Source organism: Leucopleurus acutus, assembly GCF_964270905.1.
Source record: "Leucopleurus acutus genome assembly, chromosome: 15".
NCBI lineage: Eukaryota > Metazoa > Chordata > Mammalia > Artiodactyla > Delphinidae > Leucopleurus > Leucopleurus acutus.
In genome coordinates, this window is record NC_139157.1 from 71858175 (window position 1) to 71878639 (window position 20465).

Genomic DNA, 20465 nt, shown 5'->3' on the forward strand with positions numbered 1-20465 from the left:
GGTAAGGACATCTGTGCTTGTTGAGTAGAAAGTAAAGCCAAAGGTATTTCAAAGGAGGCTTGTATGTGCTGTGATCAACTCATTGTCGGCGTCCTTTTCAGGAAGGCATCTTGGAGTATGGTGGTCTGTCTTAGCAGGAGCTCTTGTATTGGGAGCAATGGAGCCGAGTTAAGATCTGCTTACCGGCCAGCCTTTCTATCTGGGAACAAGTCACTTTGATTCTCAGTTTCCTCATCTGCAAAATTCGGAGGTTCAATTAGATAGACCTGTAAGAGTCCTGCCAGCATGAAAATTCTGTGCTTAGTCAACCTCGAAAAGTTGCACCTTGAGTTCTGTGAATCATGATTATTTGGATAGTGCAAGACTAATGCTTGTTACTTTTTTTTTTTAATGAAAAAGATTCTTGTCAAGCAAATTATAGGTGCAGAAAACTGTTTAACCTATTAAGACTCATTAATGGCTTTGAATACTTACTAGCACCGGGGTGCATGAAATCTGCTAATTACAGCAGTCTTTTTTCCTTCATTCAGAATCACACGTTCCTAGCCATTTGTTTGGTTGTTTGAAAATAATGCCTTGTTTCTTTACAATAAAATTCTCCAATTTGCATTCTTACCAGTTCAGCAGAGTTTTTCTGTAAAAATTGTCCAAACATATACAATTTTTGATCATTCTCTTGTTAACAGTCCCTAATATAAAGCAACAATAATAATAAAATTTAGTTCGTTGTGATCAGTCTCAGAAACAGCTAAATGGTCGTTGTGTTTGGAATTTGTTATGTCTTTTAGAAATAAATTCATGTCAGACTTGAATTATATCGGTTGGCCAGACTTTGAAACATCAGCCTGATTTTCAGTCGTTTGAGAGGTCTCCCAAGGTCTCTGGAAAGGCCCTCCCGGTTCCACCTGCACCAGCAGAGCTGGGTGTCAGCCCAGCAACTATGAGGGCATTGAAACTCTAGCAGGTAACAAGCAGAATGGACTTAACGGAAACATAAGAGATGTTAGAATATCCAACTAGCTGGTTGGTCCATTTGACAGACCAGCTATTATCGTAGTCTGAAAACAACTACTCCTATGCATAGTCACTTTTCTGTGAAAGAGAACAAAGAGGTGAAAAGAGAGGATAGGCACACACTGAATTATTGGTAACATTGTACAAACTTTTGGAATAAATAATAATGCCAGCTTATCTATATTCTAGTGGCTATATTTTGAGCTTAAGATATTTGATCTTTTTCTTAAAATTCTTATTGACCACTTGGTTTTAATCCAATGTGAAATCTCTGTATTAGCGTTGTTAATATCACTGATTAATGGTTGATTTGAAAGTTAAGGCATTTCATTTTCTTGTCTGTGTTTAAGTTTTAAATAAACACCATCAATCAATAACATTTATTAAAGTTGTGCATTTTAAAATGTAGTGAAATGGATACTCTTCAACATTAGTGGTAGATCTTTAAATTGATCATTTTTTTTCTGAAGGCAGTTTGGCAATACGAACTAAAAGACTAAAAATTGTTTATACTCATTGACCAAGTTTAAAAAACTAAATAAAATAAAATTGTGCATTTTAAGTTTTTTTCCCCCAAAGCTTATGCTTAAGATACGTTAAAAATAACTAAAACATTTTAATTAATTTAAAGCATGTGTTGCTGTTCATCATAGAATCTTAAGCTGAGAGAATGTTCAAGAAATCATTTCACTCTTTCTCTGAGCTTCAGGAGGTTTTTACGTAAAAACTACCTTGAAAAAAATGTGGTATCTATTTTCTTTTGAAAGTTCTCTTGGGAAGTAGATCATATCAAAGTTTCAGGGTTTTCGATAGATAAACTTTCAGGAGAGCTGTGATTAAAATACATCTTTTGTTCTTAAAGGTTTTATGTTTTTTCAAAACATCAGAAAATTTCTTTCGGCTGTAAAAACACTTTTATCTTTGCAATGACTTGTGAATCAGGCTCTTTCTTTCTCGATGTCTTACGTAGATAGCTATGGGGTATAGTATAGCTTTTATTCACCGGGATACAGGGTCAAGTTAAGTCTGCAGTATCACGTTGTGTGCGAATGTGCATCAGCGCTCCCAGATCTCTCTAAGTCTCAGTGCAGTTTCATTTCTGATCATGTATGAGGTTTTGACATTGCTTCCTTTGACACTGTATTGAGCATCTGTTTATTGGCACTACGTGCAGAATGTCAAGGGACAGAGAATCTTAGTGATGGAGAAGATCTAGGAGCCTGTTTAGGCCCAACTCTTACTCTAAACAGGCACCTTTGTTTGTCTTCCTCCTAATCTTTGTAAAAATTCAAATCCGACCTATCACTTCCGCACCTTAAATTCTGTGATGCTCCCCAACTATCTGTAGAACCAGGTTCCCGCCCCTTAGGTTGACGTGTCACACCCCATGTAGTCTGTACCATCCCACCTTCCCTGTCCCCTTTACTGACGTTCTGTGTTACCAGGAGAGGGAATATATTCCAAGGGAGAGAGTTAGTTTGGAGTCTGGAAGACCTGGGCTATGATCCTGCCTTTTTTCATCAGCTCTAACTCTGTGAACTTGTAGAGATTATTTAACATTTCTGAGCCTCCCTTTCCTTCTCTGTAACAGGGAAACGGAAATTCTCATCTCACAAAGTTGTAGTAAGCATTCCATGGAATAAGGTGTGGGTGGTGCCCACCTGAGGTTTTCTTAAGTTCAACTAAACGTGCAGACTCACAACACTACCACCGGCCACGTTTCTCGCCTTTGGGGCAGTGGCAGGAGTTCCCCTCAGCAGAGGACCTGCAGCAGTTCAAGCAGATGACAGGTCACATACCCCTCTGGGGACTCTTGTCTCCCCATGTGACACGGTTCCAGGTACAAAGTGCAAGATTCATATCTGGCAGGTGCAGGAGCTACCCTGAGAAGAAGCCTCATGCCCTAAACAGCCAATAGCTCTTGGGATAATCCTTTGGCATAGTTTCTAGGGTTCCCCACGAAGACCTATGTTCAGGGAAGTTTAAAGCACGGCATCCTCATCTAATATTTACATCTCATTCAAACTTCTTCCTAGTCCAGATGCAATAGACCAATCAAGGATCATTTTTACCATAGTCAGTGTTGCCTAGCAATGTAATCAATGCCTACCATCTACCTGGCTTCCAGGGTAACAGGTCTAGGTGGTTAAACCAAAGGTCGGATTCTCAAGCAAAGGAAAATATTTGTTAACCCTTTCATCCGAGTATGCTGCAGACCCAACCAGGGGCCTCACATGTTATAGTTATCAACGCTCGTTTATTTAAGAGCTTACACTATGAGTCAGGCACTGTGCCTGACACTGGGACTCCAGTGGCAAGTTAAACATATATGGTGCCTGTCTTCATATTGTTTCCTACACCTGTGATGCCCTTAGTTCCTTTCAATGCCTGGAGAACTCCTGTTCATCCTTCAAAGGTCTGCTCAGATGTTACCTCTTCTCTGAAGTCCAGCGGCACTCTACTTCCCTAGCACTTTGTACATGTTGCCCTGAATTCATGGATTGGTTTTGCGAGTCCATGAATCCCCTAAAGTAATATGCAGATTTTGTGTGCAGGTGGGAATGTATGTTTGAAGAAAGGGGCTAACACTTCCATCGGATTTTCAAAGGGGTCTGAGCCATCGCCTCCCTTTCCCCCCTCAACTCCCAAGCATTTAGAACTGCTGCTCTGTTATGAGCATTTATTATATTCTGGTTTTGGTATTTGTTCATAGATGTATGTTTCCCACTAGAATGTGAATACCTTGACAAAGGGACTGTATGTACTAATATTTTGTGTCAGCAGAACGCCTGACTCCTAGTAGTAGACTTTTAGAAAGTATATGTTGAAAGAATCGATTCTTAATCTCTCAATAGACTCAGCAATTTGAATAATGCTAGTGGTACAGCATTTCCTAATTTAAAAGGGAATGTTTTTGCTTCTAGTAAACTGAAATCAGCCCTTCTTGTTCGTACTTCTGTCCTCTGGAGTTAAAATTAAATGTCTACCCTCTTCCATGTTGTAATTGCCCTTTTATGAGACTCAGAGTTGATTGGGGAAATCAAAGAAAAAGGGTTCATGGGAGGGAATCATTTAAAAATGATACATTTGCATCTTAAATATTTTCATTTAAAACATGGCAAATGTACATTAACGTACTAGTGTTTTAGTATGGAACTAATATCTTTTTGTTGAATATGAGTCTGCTGCTGTGGACTCTTAGTGTTCTTCACTTATGCCATCCTAAATTCATTATCCAGAGTTTCCGGTTTAGGTTTCTTTAAAGTGGAATGAGAAGTTAGACACTGAAGCAGTCTGATTGCAGACTTCTTGTAGATTTTTATTCTTTTTCCCTCGCCTCAGTTTTTTTTATAGTTGTATCTCCCACATTCCACCAGTGATTTTGTTTTTCAGTAACTGACTTTCCTCTGCTCTGAAATGTTTAGTTTTCAGAGGAATAGCAACTCATATATCCTTGGTTTGCATGTTTGATTAAATTGTGTAACTAAAATAACATGTAACAAACTAACGTGTTTGATTAAATTATGTAACTAAAAAAAACATGCATAAGTGGCATACACAGGTCTGTGGTCAAATACAGTTGATCCTTGGCAGGCAAATGGCCCAGTCGACTGGAGCAGAAGTGAGCAAGTGCTCAGGGTGCTTTAAGCTGTCGTGAGATTCAAAGGCATTAGGGAGACCAGAAGCATGTTTGTATTCTGGTTGTTTTTTTGGGGGGGGATAAATTATTTTGAAATATCCTCATCATCCTGCCCACATTTCTTCTCCCCTTAGACCAATTTAGATTAAAATAGAGGTAAATTTAGATTAAATCCTCCCAATTTAGGTTAAAATAGAGGTAAACCATGGAAACGTCTCAGGTGTCTATATTTCTACAGGAAAAAAATGAAACCATTAAAACAAAAGCTGGGAGCAAATATAAGGGGCTACTTAATTGTAAGGATGTTCTAAGCATCAATAATAATGACAGAGTGGAGCTTAATTTCTCTTCCCTTGAGTGTGGCCTGGATTTAATGACTCACTTCCAGACAATAGAGTGTGCAAAGGCAGAAATAGGAGCTCTGCTAGTGGAGGAACCTTGCAGATGCCACCTTAACCGAGTGATCAAGGTTGACATCCCCAGGAATAAGTCATATTGATACAGTGTCTTCTCTGGGTTTGGTGTGATGAGAAGTCACCTCAGTGGTAGACATCCCCCAAACCCATAGTCTCAGTCTAATCTTGAGAAAATACCAGACAAACTCAAGTGAGGGATATTCTGTAAAATACCTGGCCAGTGCTTTTCAAAAACCTCGAGGTCCTGAAAAACAAGGAAAGACTGCCACAGAGCAGAGGAGATGAGGGAAACATGGTGACTAAATGCAGTGTGTTGTGAATTGGATCCTGGAACAGAAAAAGAGGACTTTAGTGGAAAGTAGTTTTGACAAATCCTCACTGGTTATGTAAGATGTTAACATTAGGGAAAGCTGGGTGAAGTATATATGAGAACTATTTGTACCACCTTTGTAACTTTTCTGTAAACGTAAAATTACACCAAAATAGAAAGTTTATAGAAAATAGTAATGAGAGAAATCACAGAAGAAAGGGTTGGATGATTTGAAATTTAAGACACGTTAATCAAATTAGAGGCAATAACACTGGAAAAATATTTGTCACAGATTTTAGACAAAGGACTGATATTCTTAATATAGAATATACTTGTACAATTTAATAAGAACATACTAACATCTCACTGGAAAATGGCCATTGATCATAATTCACAGAAGAAACACAGTGGCGAATAAATATGACAGCCAGTTCAATCTCACCAGTAATTAAGGAATTGCCAGTTACAGCAGTATTGAGAACATTTTCACCAATTACATGGAAAAATGATAGTATTCAATTCTGAAAAAAGTAAATGGAAGAATTATAGATTGGTACAGCCTTTCTGGAAAGCAGTTTGTCAATATAGGAATTGAGTTTTAAAAAGATGCACATTGGGACTTCCCTCGTGGCGCAGTGGTTAAGAATCTGCCTGCCAATGCAGGGGACATGGGTTCGAGCCCTGGTCCGGGAGGATCCCACATGCCGTGGAGCAACTAAGCCCATGCGCCACAACTACTGAGCCCGCATGCCACAGCTACTGAAGCCCGCACCCCTAGAGCCCGTCCTCTGCAACAAGAGAAGCCACCGCGGTGAGAAGCCCGTGCACCACAACGAAGAGTAGCCCCTGCTCACCGCAACTAGAGAAAGCCCGCGCGTAGCAACAAAGACCCAGTGAAGAACCAACGCAGCCAAAAATAAATAAATTAATTAATTTTTAAAAATGCGCATCATTTGTGCTTGTAATGTCACACTTACAAGATTTCTTTCCCAAGGAAATAATCAGATCTGTATACAAATTTTCTAGGACTGTTCATCACAGGGTTGTTGATAATGAAATACTCAAAACCCAAATATCTAACACTGAGGGAATGACCTAAAAAGTTTTGCCATACCTATGGAATAGAATGGAGTCATTAAGTATCATGACATAGATAAATAAAACAATGAAAGCAAGATACAGTTTGTGTATTTCCTCTGATCCCAGACTGTGTGCCTGTGTACAGCTGTCTCTCTTGAAAGGCTGGCAAAGAAATACAGTCATGTAAAAAAATAGCTACCTGACTTTGGGTGGTAAAGAAAGGATTTTTTAAAAAAATTTTATTGGAGCATAGTTGATTTACAGTGTTGTGTTAGTTTCAGGTGTACAGCAAGGCGAATCAGTTATACATATACATATATCCACTCTTTTTTTAGAATCTTTTCCCATATAGGCCATTACAGAGTATTGAGTGGAGTTCCCTGTGCTATACAGTAGGTCCTTATTAGTTATCTGTTTTATATGTACTAGTGTGTGTATGTCAGTCCTAGTCTCCCAATTTATCCCTCCCCCCCTTATGATAACCATAAGTTTGTTTTCTACATCTACTTCTGTTTTGTAAATAAGTTCATTTGTGCCCTTTTAAAAATTTATTTATTTATTTATTTATTTAATTTTTTTTTCGGTGCGCAGGCCTCTCACTGCTGTGGCCTTTCCCGTTGCGGAGCACAGGCTCCAGACGCGCAGGCTCAGCGGCCATGGCTCACGGGCCCAGCCGCTCCGCGGCATGTGGGATCTTCCCGGACCGGGGCACGAACCCGTGTCCCCTGCATCGGCAGGCAGACTCTCAACCACTGCGCCACCAGGGAAGCCCTGTGACCTTTTTTTTAGATTCCACATATAAGCGATATCATATGATATTTGTCTTAGGAATAAGTGAAGTAAGTCTGACTTACTTCACTCAGTATGACAATCTCTAGGTCTATCCAAGGATGGTTTTTATTTGCTCTATACCTCCATGCGTTTTCAAAATTGTCTATAGTGAGTGTATGTTACTGGTGCCATCGGGGAAAAAATAACCCTGCAAGTAATGTGGTTAATGAGTTTCTCTCATCCTTTGTGCTGATTTAATTAAGAGCATGTCACAGTTCCATTTTGTCCTGTAAAACATTGCTTTCCTCTCTCCACTAGGAAGCTCCTCAGGGTGCTCCCCCTGCCACACGAAAACTGGGGTGCTCTGGTTGACGAGTGGTGCTGTCACCCCAACCCCTTTGCTAATAAGCCACTTCATCCACAAGAGAATGACTGTTTCACTGGAGACTGTTTCTTCTTGGTGAATTTAAGACGTGATTTACAGCAGCCGAGACCTGAAGTAGCCCCAGTGGAGACGCGCTGTCTTTCTTCCGAGAACCATTTAAAAATGGTAATATATCTTTCAAATTAAAAGCTCGTTTAGAGGTCGGTTTAGAAACTGCTTTCTCCAATCTTTCCTTCATTCAGGGCGTGTGACAGACAGTTCTAAAGACCAAAATCCATGATTTTCAGTTGCCTTAATCATCCAGCTCTGCTCTTTTGTTATGGAAAAAGCATGTGGCGGCCTTAAACCAAAACAGCCACGGGGGGGGGGGGGGGGGGGGGGGGGAGGTGGCGGGAGGAAGAAGGGGAAGAGGACTTCTTTCCGCGAAGGCTTGGGAGTGTTACCGTTTTACAAACCAGAATGCCCTCCTTCCTTGCTTTTAGGACAATATTCCATAATCCACATACATTTTATCCCCACAGGCTGATTTACGTTAAATGGGTTCTTTGCCTTCAGGATACGTACTGTCCTGATAGGTCCGGGTATTTTCGTGTATCTGCCCATAGTCTAGACTTCTGCTGGTGTCATACAGTCAGATGCCATCAAGGCAAAGGGGGGACTGGAGGAGCCCAAGCGCGGAAATAAAGCTCTGGCTGCAGGTTCCAAGTTGATGCTTAATGAGCCGAGGTCAGGCGCTCCTGAGCTCAAAGTTGCTGGAGGGGGAAGGCCCTTTCCTCTCACTGCGGAGAACAGGTGGTTTACCTTATTTTAAAAGAAAGTCAGTGCCATTGACTTGGCCCTTGTGAGAAATCATTCCCTGGATGGCAAGTCAATACTGATGTGATTTAAAAAGTTAAGAAAATCATTGCCAGAGAACCTTCATTTTAACATCTGATTATTGGTAGGAACAAAAGCATTGTGTGTTAAATTTCATTTAGAACTCATTTAATTTTTGTAGTGAGAACTGAGTCACTCTAGGAAACACGCAGCAGTCCGCGGCCCTTAGGTTGTCAGCTAGTTTATGGAACTATTTTCTAATTTGCGGGAGATTAAGGAGGTTTGTCAAATATCGAGGTTAAGCTGTTATCTGTTTCAATTATGTAAGTATCTCATCTTTCACCATAAACACAAATCCCTTTACCTTTAGGTTTATTTAAAATTATAGTACTTTACTGTCTCTAGCTGTCCTCCTCTCCCCCAACTCTTTCTCTGTATGTATCTTTACCTTTAGTAAAATCAGAACCATTCATATTCCCTTTGATCTCCACTGCTTTTCAGTGTGTATATGTGTGTGTATTAGATAATATATATTAGATAAAATGTATGTATATATTCTAATGTGTATATATAAATATGTATAAGAATCCCCCCCAAATTCTAGTGCTATAGCCTTCTATATTTTTAAAAGATAAATGGTAAGCACATAATATAAATCTATGGTATAAGTATATTTAATATGGTTAAAGTAAAATTATATATATATATATATATATATATATTTGTGTGTGTGTGTGTGTGTGTGTGTGTGTGTGTGTGTGTGTGTGGGGTACGCGGACCTCTCACCGTTGTGGCCTCTCCTGTTGCGGAGCACAGGCTCCGGACGCGGAGGCTCAGCGGCCATGGCTCACGGGCCCAGCTGCTCCGCGGCATGTGGGATCTTCCCGGACCGGGGCACGAACCCGCGTCCCCTGCATCGGCAGGTGGACTCTCAACCACTGTGCCACCAGGGAAGCCCTAAAATTATATTTTAATCTAAATTTCTGTACTAGTACTTTATGTTTTATGTATTTTGACTTTCATTTTTATGATTAAGCTATAAATTTTTAAAATGTTTGGAAGATACGAGAAGACGAGTGGGAAAGATTAAATAAGAAAAACCATGAGTTTCCTTCTTTCAGATGAACTCTGCATTCTGTATGGAAGTAGATTCCTCACGTTTATGTCTTTATCAATTATATGATGCCATTTATAATAATTCCTCTTAATTGTGGATGGCCATCCCACGTGTTAAAGGAAGACCCTTCATACTGAGACATTACAGTTTTTTAAGTATCAAGGAGACTGTGGGAAATTACCATCATGACAAGCTGCTGTTAACAAGATTGTTTTCAAGGTAGCCTAGATGAAAGTTTCACTTTAATTGCATATTACTGCAGTTGAAAGAATATACCTGTGACCAAAATAGTAACGTAAATTTGGAGGGACTCCTTAAACAGCACTCTCAAGGGTCTTGTGGGAACAAGGCTTCTCTGTGCTATTGAAAACCTGTTTCTCATATCACGCAGTCTAGCCATCTAGCAGGGTTTTGAAATGTCAGATGGTGACACAGCATCCTAATGGTATCTCTTGGGAAACATTTTTTTGGCGAGACAATATCAAGGGTCCTTAGAAATGGAAGCAACACAAAGGAAAATAAAAACGAGGACAGGAGGCTGATTCACCTCTCTGAGCAGCGGTGCCGTGTCGCAGATATATTGATTTAATTAGTCCACAACAATGTCTGTCTTTCATGTTTGCTCTGTAGAGTCCCTACACTGCTAGGCTGCTGCTTTGCGCAATTCGCTTTATTATTTCCTTTAAGCATAGGTCAAGAAAAATGCACTGCAAAGCAGAGTTTCTCTTTAACAGAATTAAAAGCATTGTAATATGTTAATTTAAAAGGTCAAGACTGTTTAGCTTATCAGACATTAATGGTGCATTCTGTGTGTATTCTGAGTGTTTGGTAGGAGTAATTTCTGCCTCTGCTTGTGAGAGATTATAAAAATCTATTTTAATTGTGGAAAAGGATTTTAAGAGATAACTCACCTCACCATGAGAAATGTATATTTAATTCTGCTTAAGGAATATTTGACAATTAATTACTCCAAAGCATATCTCTTGAACTAAAATATTCATAAATGACAGAAAAACAGCATAAACAAAGTCCAACACTTATTCCTTTCCCTGAATAACCCCGTATGTGTACAGTGTGTTATTTGTGCCTCTGTGAACATGACAATATATATCTTTGCTTTTCAAAAGACATCTATTGAATATTTGTTATTTCACAATATTTTTCATTTCACCATAATAAAAATTTTGCGTCTTACAACAGGTTGATAAAGGTGGCACCTCAGTCTTTTATAAGATTCATATTATTATTCTAGACGAAAGTATAGCCACACTGATGACTTCAACCTATATTTTAAAGAGCAAATGAAATTGAACATTGGTATTTTAGCTGGCGAGTATGACTAACAGTTTTACCTTTTTTTTCGTTATTTGTTTGTCTTGTTAAATCCATGAGGGTCTCTCTTTTTTTTTTTTCTTAGAATAACGTGTTGAACTTTGTAAACATTCCCAAACGTAGAAAATCGAAGTATGAACTTCTGTATAACAGTCATCTTGATTCATAAAGTATGCTTCATCTGCCCATTTTATTTTTAGTTTTTCGTTGAAGTGCTTTAAAGCTAATCCCAGACATTATATCATTTTACCCATATGGATTGTTCTTTTTCACATGAACACAGTGTCATTTTCACACCAGACAAAATGAACACTCGATGGTACAATACCAGGCCATATACACATTTTACAAATTTTATTAGAAGTATCTTCTGATGTCATTATAATTTGTTTGAATCAAAATTCACACATTTGGTTGTTTGAGGTAATTTATTTTTTTATTGATCAGATTTTAAAATCCCAATTACCCATGTGTTGAAAAGGTAGAATTTTATTTAAAAACCAACCAACAAAACCCACTTTTTCTGCTTCATTGAAAGACAACGCAAAATGTGCTATAAGAGCAATGATAAATGAAATACCTAACAGCACCTGACAAAAAATTTTTTGCTTCGAATAGAAAAATCCCTTCTTCTTAAGCATTACTACTCCAATAACCTGTATTAGTTTTTAGTAAAGCCCTTAGTATTTGGTAAGATTTAATGAGGATGATCTGATTTAACTTGTACGAAATAGGATCCTTTAAAAAGTGTCTTTAGTACCAATTTGGAGCCATACAGATAGCTTTTATTGTAAGAAAGCATGGAACTGCCAAAATGTGAAACTTTGCAGTTCAGCATGCTTGGTTTCTAAGCTGTCGTCTTCCTGTAACCTTGCCTGGGCCTAAACAAATTGGCACCTGCCTTGGTTTCTATGTCTGTGGCTTTTGACTTTTTTTTTTTTTTGACCTCTAACTAAAGTAAGAACTGTATAATAATTTTTTTTACATTAAGATCTGATAATGCACACAGAGAGACACAGATGCATCTCAATTAGATGTTTCTTAAAGAACTACTTACCCTATGTTTGAAGCACGGTGATATTTTCTGTTCCATTCTATTTCGTATTTCTTTAAAAATTCAGGGTGTCACCCACTGAATTGATTCTATGAATTAGTTTGGAAAACACTTGGCATAGTGCTTAGGAAGCATAAGCTCTAGCATCAAAGGGATCTGGATTTAGATATCAGCTCTATTAGTTACTAGCAGCACATCCAGACAAAAAAATCTACACCTTTGTGGGAAGGTATGGGTTTTCTGCCCATTTTTTGAATGACGTGTGCCAAAAGTGTATTTTATTTACGTAACATCTGCCTAGCGGTTACCCATGGGCCAGGGACAGTGTTTTACAGCACTCCGTTTTAGATCCTAATAAACAGCTCTATGAGTTAACACTACTGTCCATTTCATCTTACAGATGAAGAAACCAAAGCAGGTTAATTAACTTGCCCATGGTCACACGTCTAGTAAGTAACAGAGCTGGGATTTGAACTTAGGAAGTCTGGCCCCAGACTCCAGGCTCTTAACCACCATGATATTAATTATAATATCATCTCTTATAACAAACTATAAGTCAGTAAGATTTTTTTTTTATTAAGGTGTAATTGACATTTTACTACTTTTAGGTGTATAACATAGCGATTCAGTATTTGTATGTACTTCAAAATGATCATGACAATAAGTTTAGTTAACATCCATCACTGTACTTACAGAACTTTTTTTTCTTGTGATGAGAACTTGTAAGATTTACTAAGGCAACTCTCAAGTATGAAATACAGTATGGTTAACTATAGTTGCCATACTGTACATTACATCCCCATGACTTATTTTATAATTAGTTTGTACCCTTCGACCACCTTCACTCATTTTTGCCCACCCCTGCCAACCTCTGTTCTGTATGTCTAAAAGATTAGTCTTTTGTTTTCTTAATAATTAGGTGACTGTTAGCTATTTTAATCTGTATCCCCAGTGATAAAGTTGGATTTTCAACGTTTAACAGTGTTTCAGGAATTTGTTCCAGAATACTATCTTTCCAGGTACAACGCATATCTTAAATGGAAAAACAGAATTATATGAATGGGTTAGGTATTTTTAACTTCCAGTGGTGATTATGAATTATAGATTACTTTTACATAAGTTGCACTGGACTAGGAGTCAAAATAATATAGGTTCGGGCTTCCCTGGTGGCGCAGTGGTTGAGAGTCCGCCTGCCGATGCAGGGGACACGGGTTCGTGCCCCGGTCCGGGAAGATCCCACATGCCGCGGAGCGGCTGGGCCCGTGAGCCATGGCCGCTGAGCCTGCGCGTCCGGAGCCTGTGCTCCGCAACGGGAGAGGCCACAACGGTGAGAGGTCCGCGTACCGCAAAAAAAAAAAAAAATAATAATAATATAGGTTCAAGTTCTAATTCTTCTGTTTTCTAGACATATGAATTGGGGCAAGTCACCTAACCTCTCTACCTTTGTTGCCCACCATCTGCCTATTCTAAATGATGTTTGGAGGTGCTTTTTAGAAATGTAAGATGCTTCTTGTTCAGATTACTTGGCAACGTGTAGATTATCAGGAGCTGACTAGTTTGGAAAGATCATTCTGTTCATTTTGTGTTTAGACTTGGAAAAAGTGATCTCTGTGCACGTGAATTATGCATACAAGCTGAATGTATTCCCAGTATTTAGTAGATGGCAAAATAAAATGTAAAGTTCAATGTATACTCTAGAGACCATGTTAAAATTATATATTCCTTTTAAGAAAAGCTGAATGACATTTAAATGACATTTTTCTGTTCTACAGAAACCAAAGGCAAATACCAAAGTAATTTGTAAGCGTTGCAAGGTAATGTTGGGAGAGACTGTGTCATCAGGTAAGAATTTCATAATAAAAAAGCCAAAATGATGGCCTTCTTGTTAAAAAAAAAAAAACAGTAGAAGGAGATTTTTATAGGAAATATATAGGAAAGATAGATGACTAATACATGTTGTAGAATTGATGCTTTTAAAAATAGAAATCAACTAATATATCATCCAGTATGCCAAGAAGTCTGTGTATTTTGACCTTTGTAAGTACATAGTACTGAGTTTTAAGCATTAAGAAGTCGGGTCGTTTTCAGTATTTCATATCTTCTTTGTAGATATAAAGCAATAGTATAAAGCTTGTACTTGGGTCTATCTTAAAGAAGATTGGAGCTTTTTTCTTAATACAGCTCCTCATTCAGAAGAATTGGTTGCCAGAGATGATGGAGGAGATGCTGGCTGTTGTGTGCCTCAGGGCTGTGTTTTGAGTCTTGGAGGTTGGGGGTGCAGAGAACCTGTTGAAACATTTTGAGTTTTATACTCTCTTCCTTGTTCTTTTTTCCAATAGTGTTAATTATATTTTACATAAAGCCTATGTTATACGACTTTCCAATATAATAATGAAATCCTGATAATTAAAATGCATCACTCTTTAAAGATATGGTTTGAAAATGTCTAGAGAGCTACAGCATGCTGTGTTAGCTTTGTGGGTGAAGAATAATTGTTTTTAATAGAATTAATTAGAAGATGTGAGTTAAGTGAAACTGTTGTACTCAAGGGAAGGCAGATAGTGGCATTTTTTTTGTTTGTTTTTTAAGATCATCAGAGTCTCATAACTTGCTCTGAGAGAACAGAAAAGGAAGAATGAGTAGTAGTAAAGGATGCCGCCCTCAATGTCATTTTTGGAGAATGAAAACAAGTCCCTTAAGCAATGACTTAGAAAATCTTAAGGCTTCCAGTTGAAATAAGGGTGAATTGATTTTTTTCATGCTTTTCTCTCCTCTCTGAAGCCCAGTTAAAATGTCAGTTAAGGAATAAAAAAAAAGGACATCCACAGAGACAAAGAGAAATGGGGAAGAGGCAACAGTGATGTGAACTAGAGGTGTAAGCAAACTTCTTTTGGAAGCTGTAGAGCTGAGACGGGTAGGAACACACTTGGCAGTGTGGAGGAAGCTGCAACCTTGGTGTCTGCAGAAGACCGTTTAGATAAGGAGTGAGCCAGTTCTCACTGTAGATCCCCAGAACTGGCCAGAGTTTAGAGGTAGCAGGTAAGAGGGACAAGGGACTGGAAGCAGGATGATTAATGCAAAGTTTGTATGTGGAGCCATAAGATTCCTAAGACTCTTTCTCCACTTGCAACTTGCTTATGCTCTCAAGGTAGGAGATTGGAGCAGCCTTTCTTGGAATAAGGGAATGGAAGTGTACTAACCAGAGACAAGATCTGCAGACACTGATTCTCGGGGGTCATGTAACAACAAAAAAATGAGCTTATATTCAGCCATCCTACTCTCAACAAGCCTTGTATCTACACACAAGAGCTCCCTCTCAGCATTTTACTACCTTACACTTAAATCTGAATAGATTGCTGAGAATCAGTAAATATTAAAAAGAGTCCAAAGCAAATAAATAATCCAGTAAACAGAGTAGACGCATTGAGGAGAAACAAATTATGTATAAAACAGGAGAAAATCTTTTAAAAAACCATAATAAATGTCCTTGGAGAAATGAAATAATATTATCTCTATAATTCGGAGAATGACGAATTAAAGATGTAATAGCTTGAAAAAACTAACCAAAGGACTGGAAAATGAAATTAAGGAACTATTTCAGAAATCAGGACCAAAAGACAGAGGGTTGAAAATTGGAAAGGAAATTTCAAAAAAAAAGATCATGTAAGTTTCCTGAGGATAGGAATATTGTCTAACTCATTTATCATGATAACCACAACACTTAGACCAATATCTGGCACATAGTGGGTACCCAGTAAATATTTGTTGAATGAGTGAATGAATTGAGCCTTTTAGGGCATCGAACATCGAGCTAGGAGAAATTCTAGAAAGAGAGAATAGAGACAACAGGGCGGGGGAAATTATCAAAGAACAGAAATACCAAAAACACATTAAAAAGGTATTTCCCAGAGCTAGGGCTTCAGTTTCTCAACTGAAGGAGCCCACTAAGTGTCTCATATAATTAATGGAGGGGTGACAGGGAAGCTACTTAAAGCCATGTAATTGAGTGATTTCCAAATGCCAAGGGTGAAGTTTCTAGAGAGAAAAAAGCAGGTAATGTACAAAGGATTAGGAATTACAATGGTGCTGAACTCCTTAATAGCTAGAAGACATTGAAGAATGCCCTCATAATTTAGAAGGAAAAAGATGTTCAACCCAGAATAATTCAATAGACAGTCCAACTGTCAGTCAGGTATGAAGATTATAAATACATATTTGGAAATACAGGGTCTCAAAACATGGACCTCAAAGTTACATTTTCCTTAGGAATCTACCATAGGGTATGCATCACCAAAACTAGGAATTTAACCTCAAAAGAGAAAGTGTGGGATTTGGGGAAACAGATTGTCCAACACAGGAGAATGAGGTAAGGAAGTCCCAGGATGAGGGATGTACAGCAGGCATTACAGCCTGGATTGAAGCAAGGGGAGAGAAACTGTAATAAAGACGTTTTCAGTTATACACTGAAACTGGTAAATTTGTTGAGTTGTTTGACTACATGTAACAAATAATCTTGAGACAAGCCATTTCATCATATGGGAAGAATTAACTAAAGGTGTTTGGAAAAACTAAACACACGAAAAAAGAAAGCAGTTACGTGCTGCAGGAAAACAGAAGATTGAACAAAAAAGGAAGCACTTCCATGGTATCATTATGGTCACAATAATGTGAACACTGATTATCAATTTAACCAAAAATCTTTATGATGTAATATATAAGTATATTAGGAGGTCATTGTATGTGAATATGTGTGTGGGGTGATGTAAGAGAGCTATATCCACATCTACTCTAAAAGTAAATTAGTAGGACTCTAATCCCAAAAATGGTGGCATAAAGAGAATGGATAGTTCTACTCTGTAGGAAACAAGTACCGAACTGTACAAGTTCAGAAGAACAGCTACTAGAAAATAACCAAAATGAAGCAATGATTTGAGAGGTGTAGTTATCAAAAACTGCTACTGCCTTGGGTTAGAATGGCAAATTTGTGACCTTTTTTTGCTTGGGATCATTGACATACTTCACACGCCCCCCCAAACTTGGGCAGGAAAAAACAACACAGCTTTATTATCTATAGGTGGTAGGTTTGGTTCAGGGTAGGCAAAGGAGAAAGTAGAGATTTAAGAGGGATATTTTGGAAGCAAGAGGGCCGTGGAGGGGCTGAGCTGGTAACTTCTTAACCCAGCTCTGGCTGATTGCAAAACTATACATGCATACAGTAGATGCCAGGGAGTCCAATAAGAATTGAAAGCTTGGGGAGACCAGAAAATTTGCTGTGCCTTTGATTGCATTCCTCAATTCACACACAACTTGGGCAGCAGAAGATGGAAGCCTTAATGGCTTGAGGCATTTGAGCAGAACCTCTCCCCAAATCTGCGGTCGACCAAACTGTGCAGAGATAGTGAATACTCTCTACGGAGTCAGGCTAAACAAAACAGAACTGAGCAGAGACATTAGTGACTACACACTGTGGGAAGACATATTTCCCGGTTTAAGTCCAGGCTTGGTAATTGACCTATAAACCAATTACCCTTAAAAGGACAAAGCAAGGGACTTCCCTGGTGGCCCAGTGGTTAAGAATCTGCCTGCCAGTGAAGGGGACACGGGTTCGGACACAGGTTCGAGCCCCAGTCCAGGACGATCCCACATGCCATGGAGCACCTAAGCCCGTGCACCGTAACTACTGAGCCTGCGCTCTAGAGCCCACGAGCCACAGCTCCTGAGCCCGCGTGCCACAGCTATTGAAGCCCACACACCATAGAGCCTGTGCTCTGCAACAAGAGAAGCCACTGCAATGAGAAGCCCGTGCGCCGCAACGAACAGTAGCCCCCACTTGACACAGCTAGAGAAAGCCCGTGTGCAGCAATGAAGACCCAACACAGCCAAAAATAAATAAATAAAAATAAATTTAAAAAAAAAGGACAAAACAAAATCCAGAATTGGTACAATGTATTACATACAATGTCCTACTTTCTTACAGAAATTATTAGCCATGCAGAGAAAGAAAAAGGAGTGACTCATACTCAAGGAAAAAGCACGACTCAATAAATAGGTGCTGAGTAAGCACAAATATTAAATTAGGAGACAAAGATGTTGAAGTAGCTAATTATAAATATGGCAAAGAATTAAAACAGAAAACCTCTTGAGTGAACTAATAGCAAATCTCAACAAATTGGAAACTTCAGAGAAAGAACCAGTTGGTAATTACAGAGCTGAAAAGTACAGTAACAAAAGAAAAATTCACTAGATTACTAAAACCTCATATTTGAGGTGACAGAAGAAAAAAAATGTTGAACTTGAAGATAGATGAATAGAAATTAACCAATCCAAAGAACAGAGAAAAAAAATCTCAAAAATGGAGAGAATGTCAGATTTGTGGAAAAATATTAACTGTTTCAATAAATGTGTAAGTGAAGCTTTAGAAGGTGAGAAGAAAAAGAAAGGGTCAGGGAAAAAATGTAGGAAAAAAAATGGCTGAAATCTTGTCAAATTTGGCGAAACATTTTAACTTTTGGGTCCAAGAACTGCAGTGAATCTCAAGTAGGATAAACACAAAGAGCATTTCACCCAGGCACGTTGTGGTCAAAATGATAAAAGCCAGAGGTAAAGAGAGAATCTTGAAAGTAGCAAGAGAAAACAAAGCATCACATATAGGGATTTCATGAAGCATTAAGGCCAACTTCTTACAGAAGTAATGACGGCCAGAATACACTAAAATGAGATATTCAAAATGCTGCGGGAGGGGCTTCCCTGGTAGCGCAGTGGTTAAGAATCTGCCTGCCAATGCAGGGGACACGGGTTCGAGCCCTGGTCCGGGAAGATCCCACATGCCACGGAGCAACGAAGCCCATGTGCCACAACTACTGAGCTTGCGCTCTAGAGCCCGTGAGCCACAACTACTGAGCCCGCGTGCCACAACTACTGAAGCCCGCATGCCTGGAGCCCGTGCTCCACAACAAAAGAAGCCACGACAATGAGAGGCCCACCCACCACAACAAAGAGAAGCCCCCTCTTGCTGCAACTAGAGAAAGCCCGTGCACAGCAACGAAAACCCCACACAGCCAAAAATAAATAAATAAAACAAATAAATTTATTAAAAAAAATGCTGGGGGGAAAACAAACAAAAACACCTTTCATCTAATCTATATCCAGCAAAGCCCTGCTTCAAAAATGAAGGCAAAATAAAGACATTTTTCTATAAACAGATGGAAATAATGCATTACTAGCAGACAATGCTAAGGAAAGTTCTTCAGGCTGACAGTGCTAAGGAAAGATACGGTAATTGGAATCCATAGGAAGGAATGAAGAGCAAGATAAATGGAAACTATGTGGGTTAATTCGCACAAAAGCAAACTCAAAAGAGGTTAGCATAAAATTGAAAAACACCTTTTCCCTGCCATTTTCCAGTTCTTTAAAAGGAGAACTTTTGATTGCTTTGAGAAGTAAGGACAGAAGTCAAAGACCGCACAAAGTAAGAACCTAGTAGGTGACTGTACAAAAATATGAGAGCCTGAATGGCCGTAGCATTCACCTTCGCACAGTAAAGGTGAATCAGAAGTGAAACAAGCCTGTGGAGTTACAGGTATCAGTTCTTTGGGACATTAGGAATTTCAGATCTTTAACTTAGTCTGCGTTGGCCTAGACATAATGCCATGGGCCTGGGAAAATCAAATGCAAATCACCTCTGGAGGAAAATACTTTCATTATAAAACTCATATTATTCCCACAAATAATTTGGCAAGTACAGTGTTTACCATACAACCAAACATAAATAAGCACACGAGTAAACAACATCCATCCACAAGAACTAACAAAAATAGCAAACAATAGAAACAGACTTATGTTACTGGAATTATCAGATGTAAACTGTAAAACAACCATGCTTACTGTTTTTAACAATACAAAAGACAGGTTTGAAGATATCAAAAGGAAAAGGAAACTATAACACTAAGCATATTTGGAAAAGAATTTCTAAAAAATTCTAAAAAATTTCCGAAAAATATAATTGAAATTGAAAACTCAGTGGGCAGTTTAACAGCAGGTTAGGTACAGCATGGAGAACGAGTTAATGAACAGAAGATAGATGAGAAGAAAAATCTGTAATCCAGCACAAAGACACAAGAAGGTAAAAAATATAGAAGAGAGGGTAGGAGACATAAAACACAGAGGAGATCTAATGTATGTTTAATCAGACTTCTAGAAGGAAAAGAGAAATAGAATAGAGCATAGGCAATATTTGAAGAGATAATTGCTGAGAATTTTGCAAAAATGATGAACAACAGTTTGTAGTTTGAAGTCCAATGAATTCTACTTAGATGAGGCCCAAGTAAGAGAAATAAAAAGAAGTCTATAGCTAGACACATCAGTGATATGGCAGAAAAATTAAAAAAAGAAAAGAAAATCTTAAAAGTAACCAAGGAAAAATGACATCACCTTCAAAGGAATAGCAGAAATAGAGGTTTGAAGACAGTGGAATGATAGTGTACACAAAGTTTAAAAACTGCTAACCTAGGGGGCTTCCCTGGTGGCGCAG

The 20465-nt window shown here is 38.6% G+C and overlaps 1 protein-coding gene across 2 annotated transcripts in view; it reads left to right on the plus strand.

The window, feature by feature from the left end:
* The window catches only part of UBE3D (ubiquitin protein ligase E3D), a gene marked incomplete at its 5' end in the record, with an annotated part of 323692 nt that overhangs the window by 16008 nt on the left and 287219 nt on the right, over window positions 1-20465 (plus strand). For both annotated transcript variants that reach the window (XM_082855932.1, XM_082855933.1), the window contains 2 exons: window positions 7550-7781; window positions 13708-13777. In XM_082855932.1, the coding sequence (XP_082712058.1) occupies window positions 7550-7781; window positions 13708-13777 (302 nt within the window). The remainder of the gene's footprint in view (window positions 1-7549; window positions 7782-13707; window positions 13778-20465) is intronic.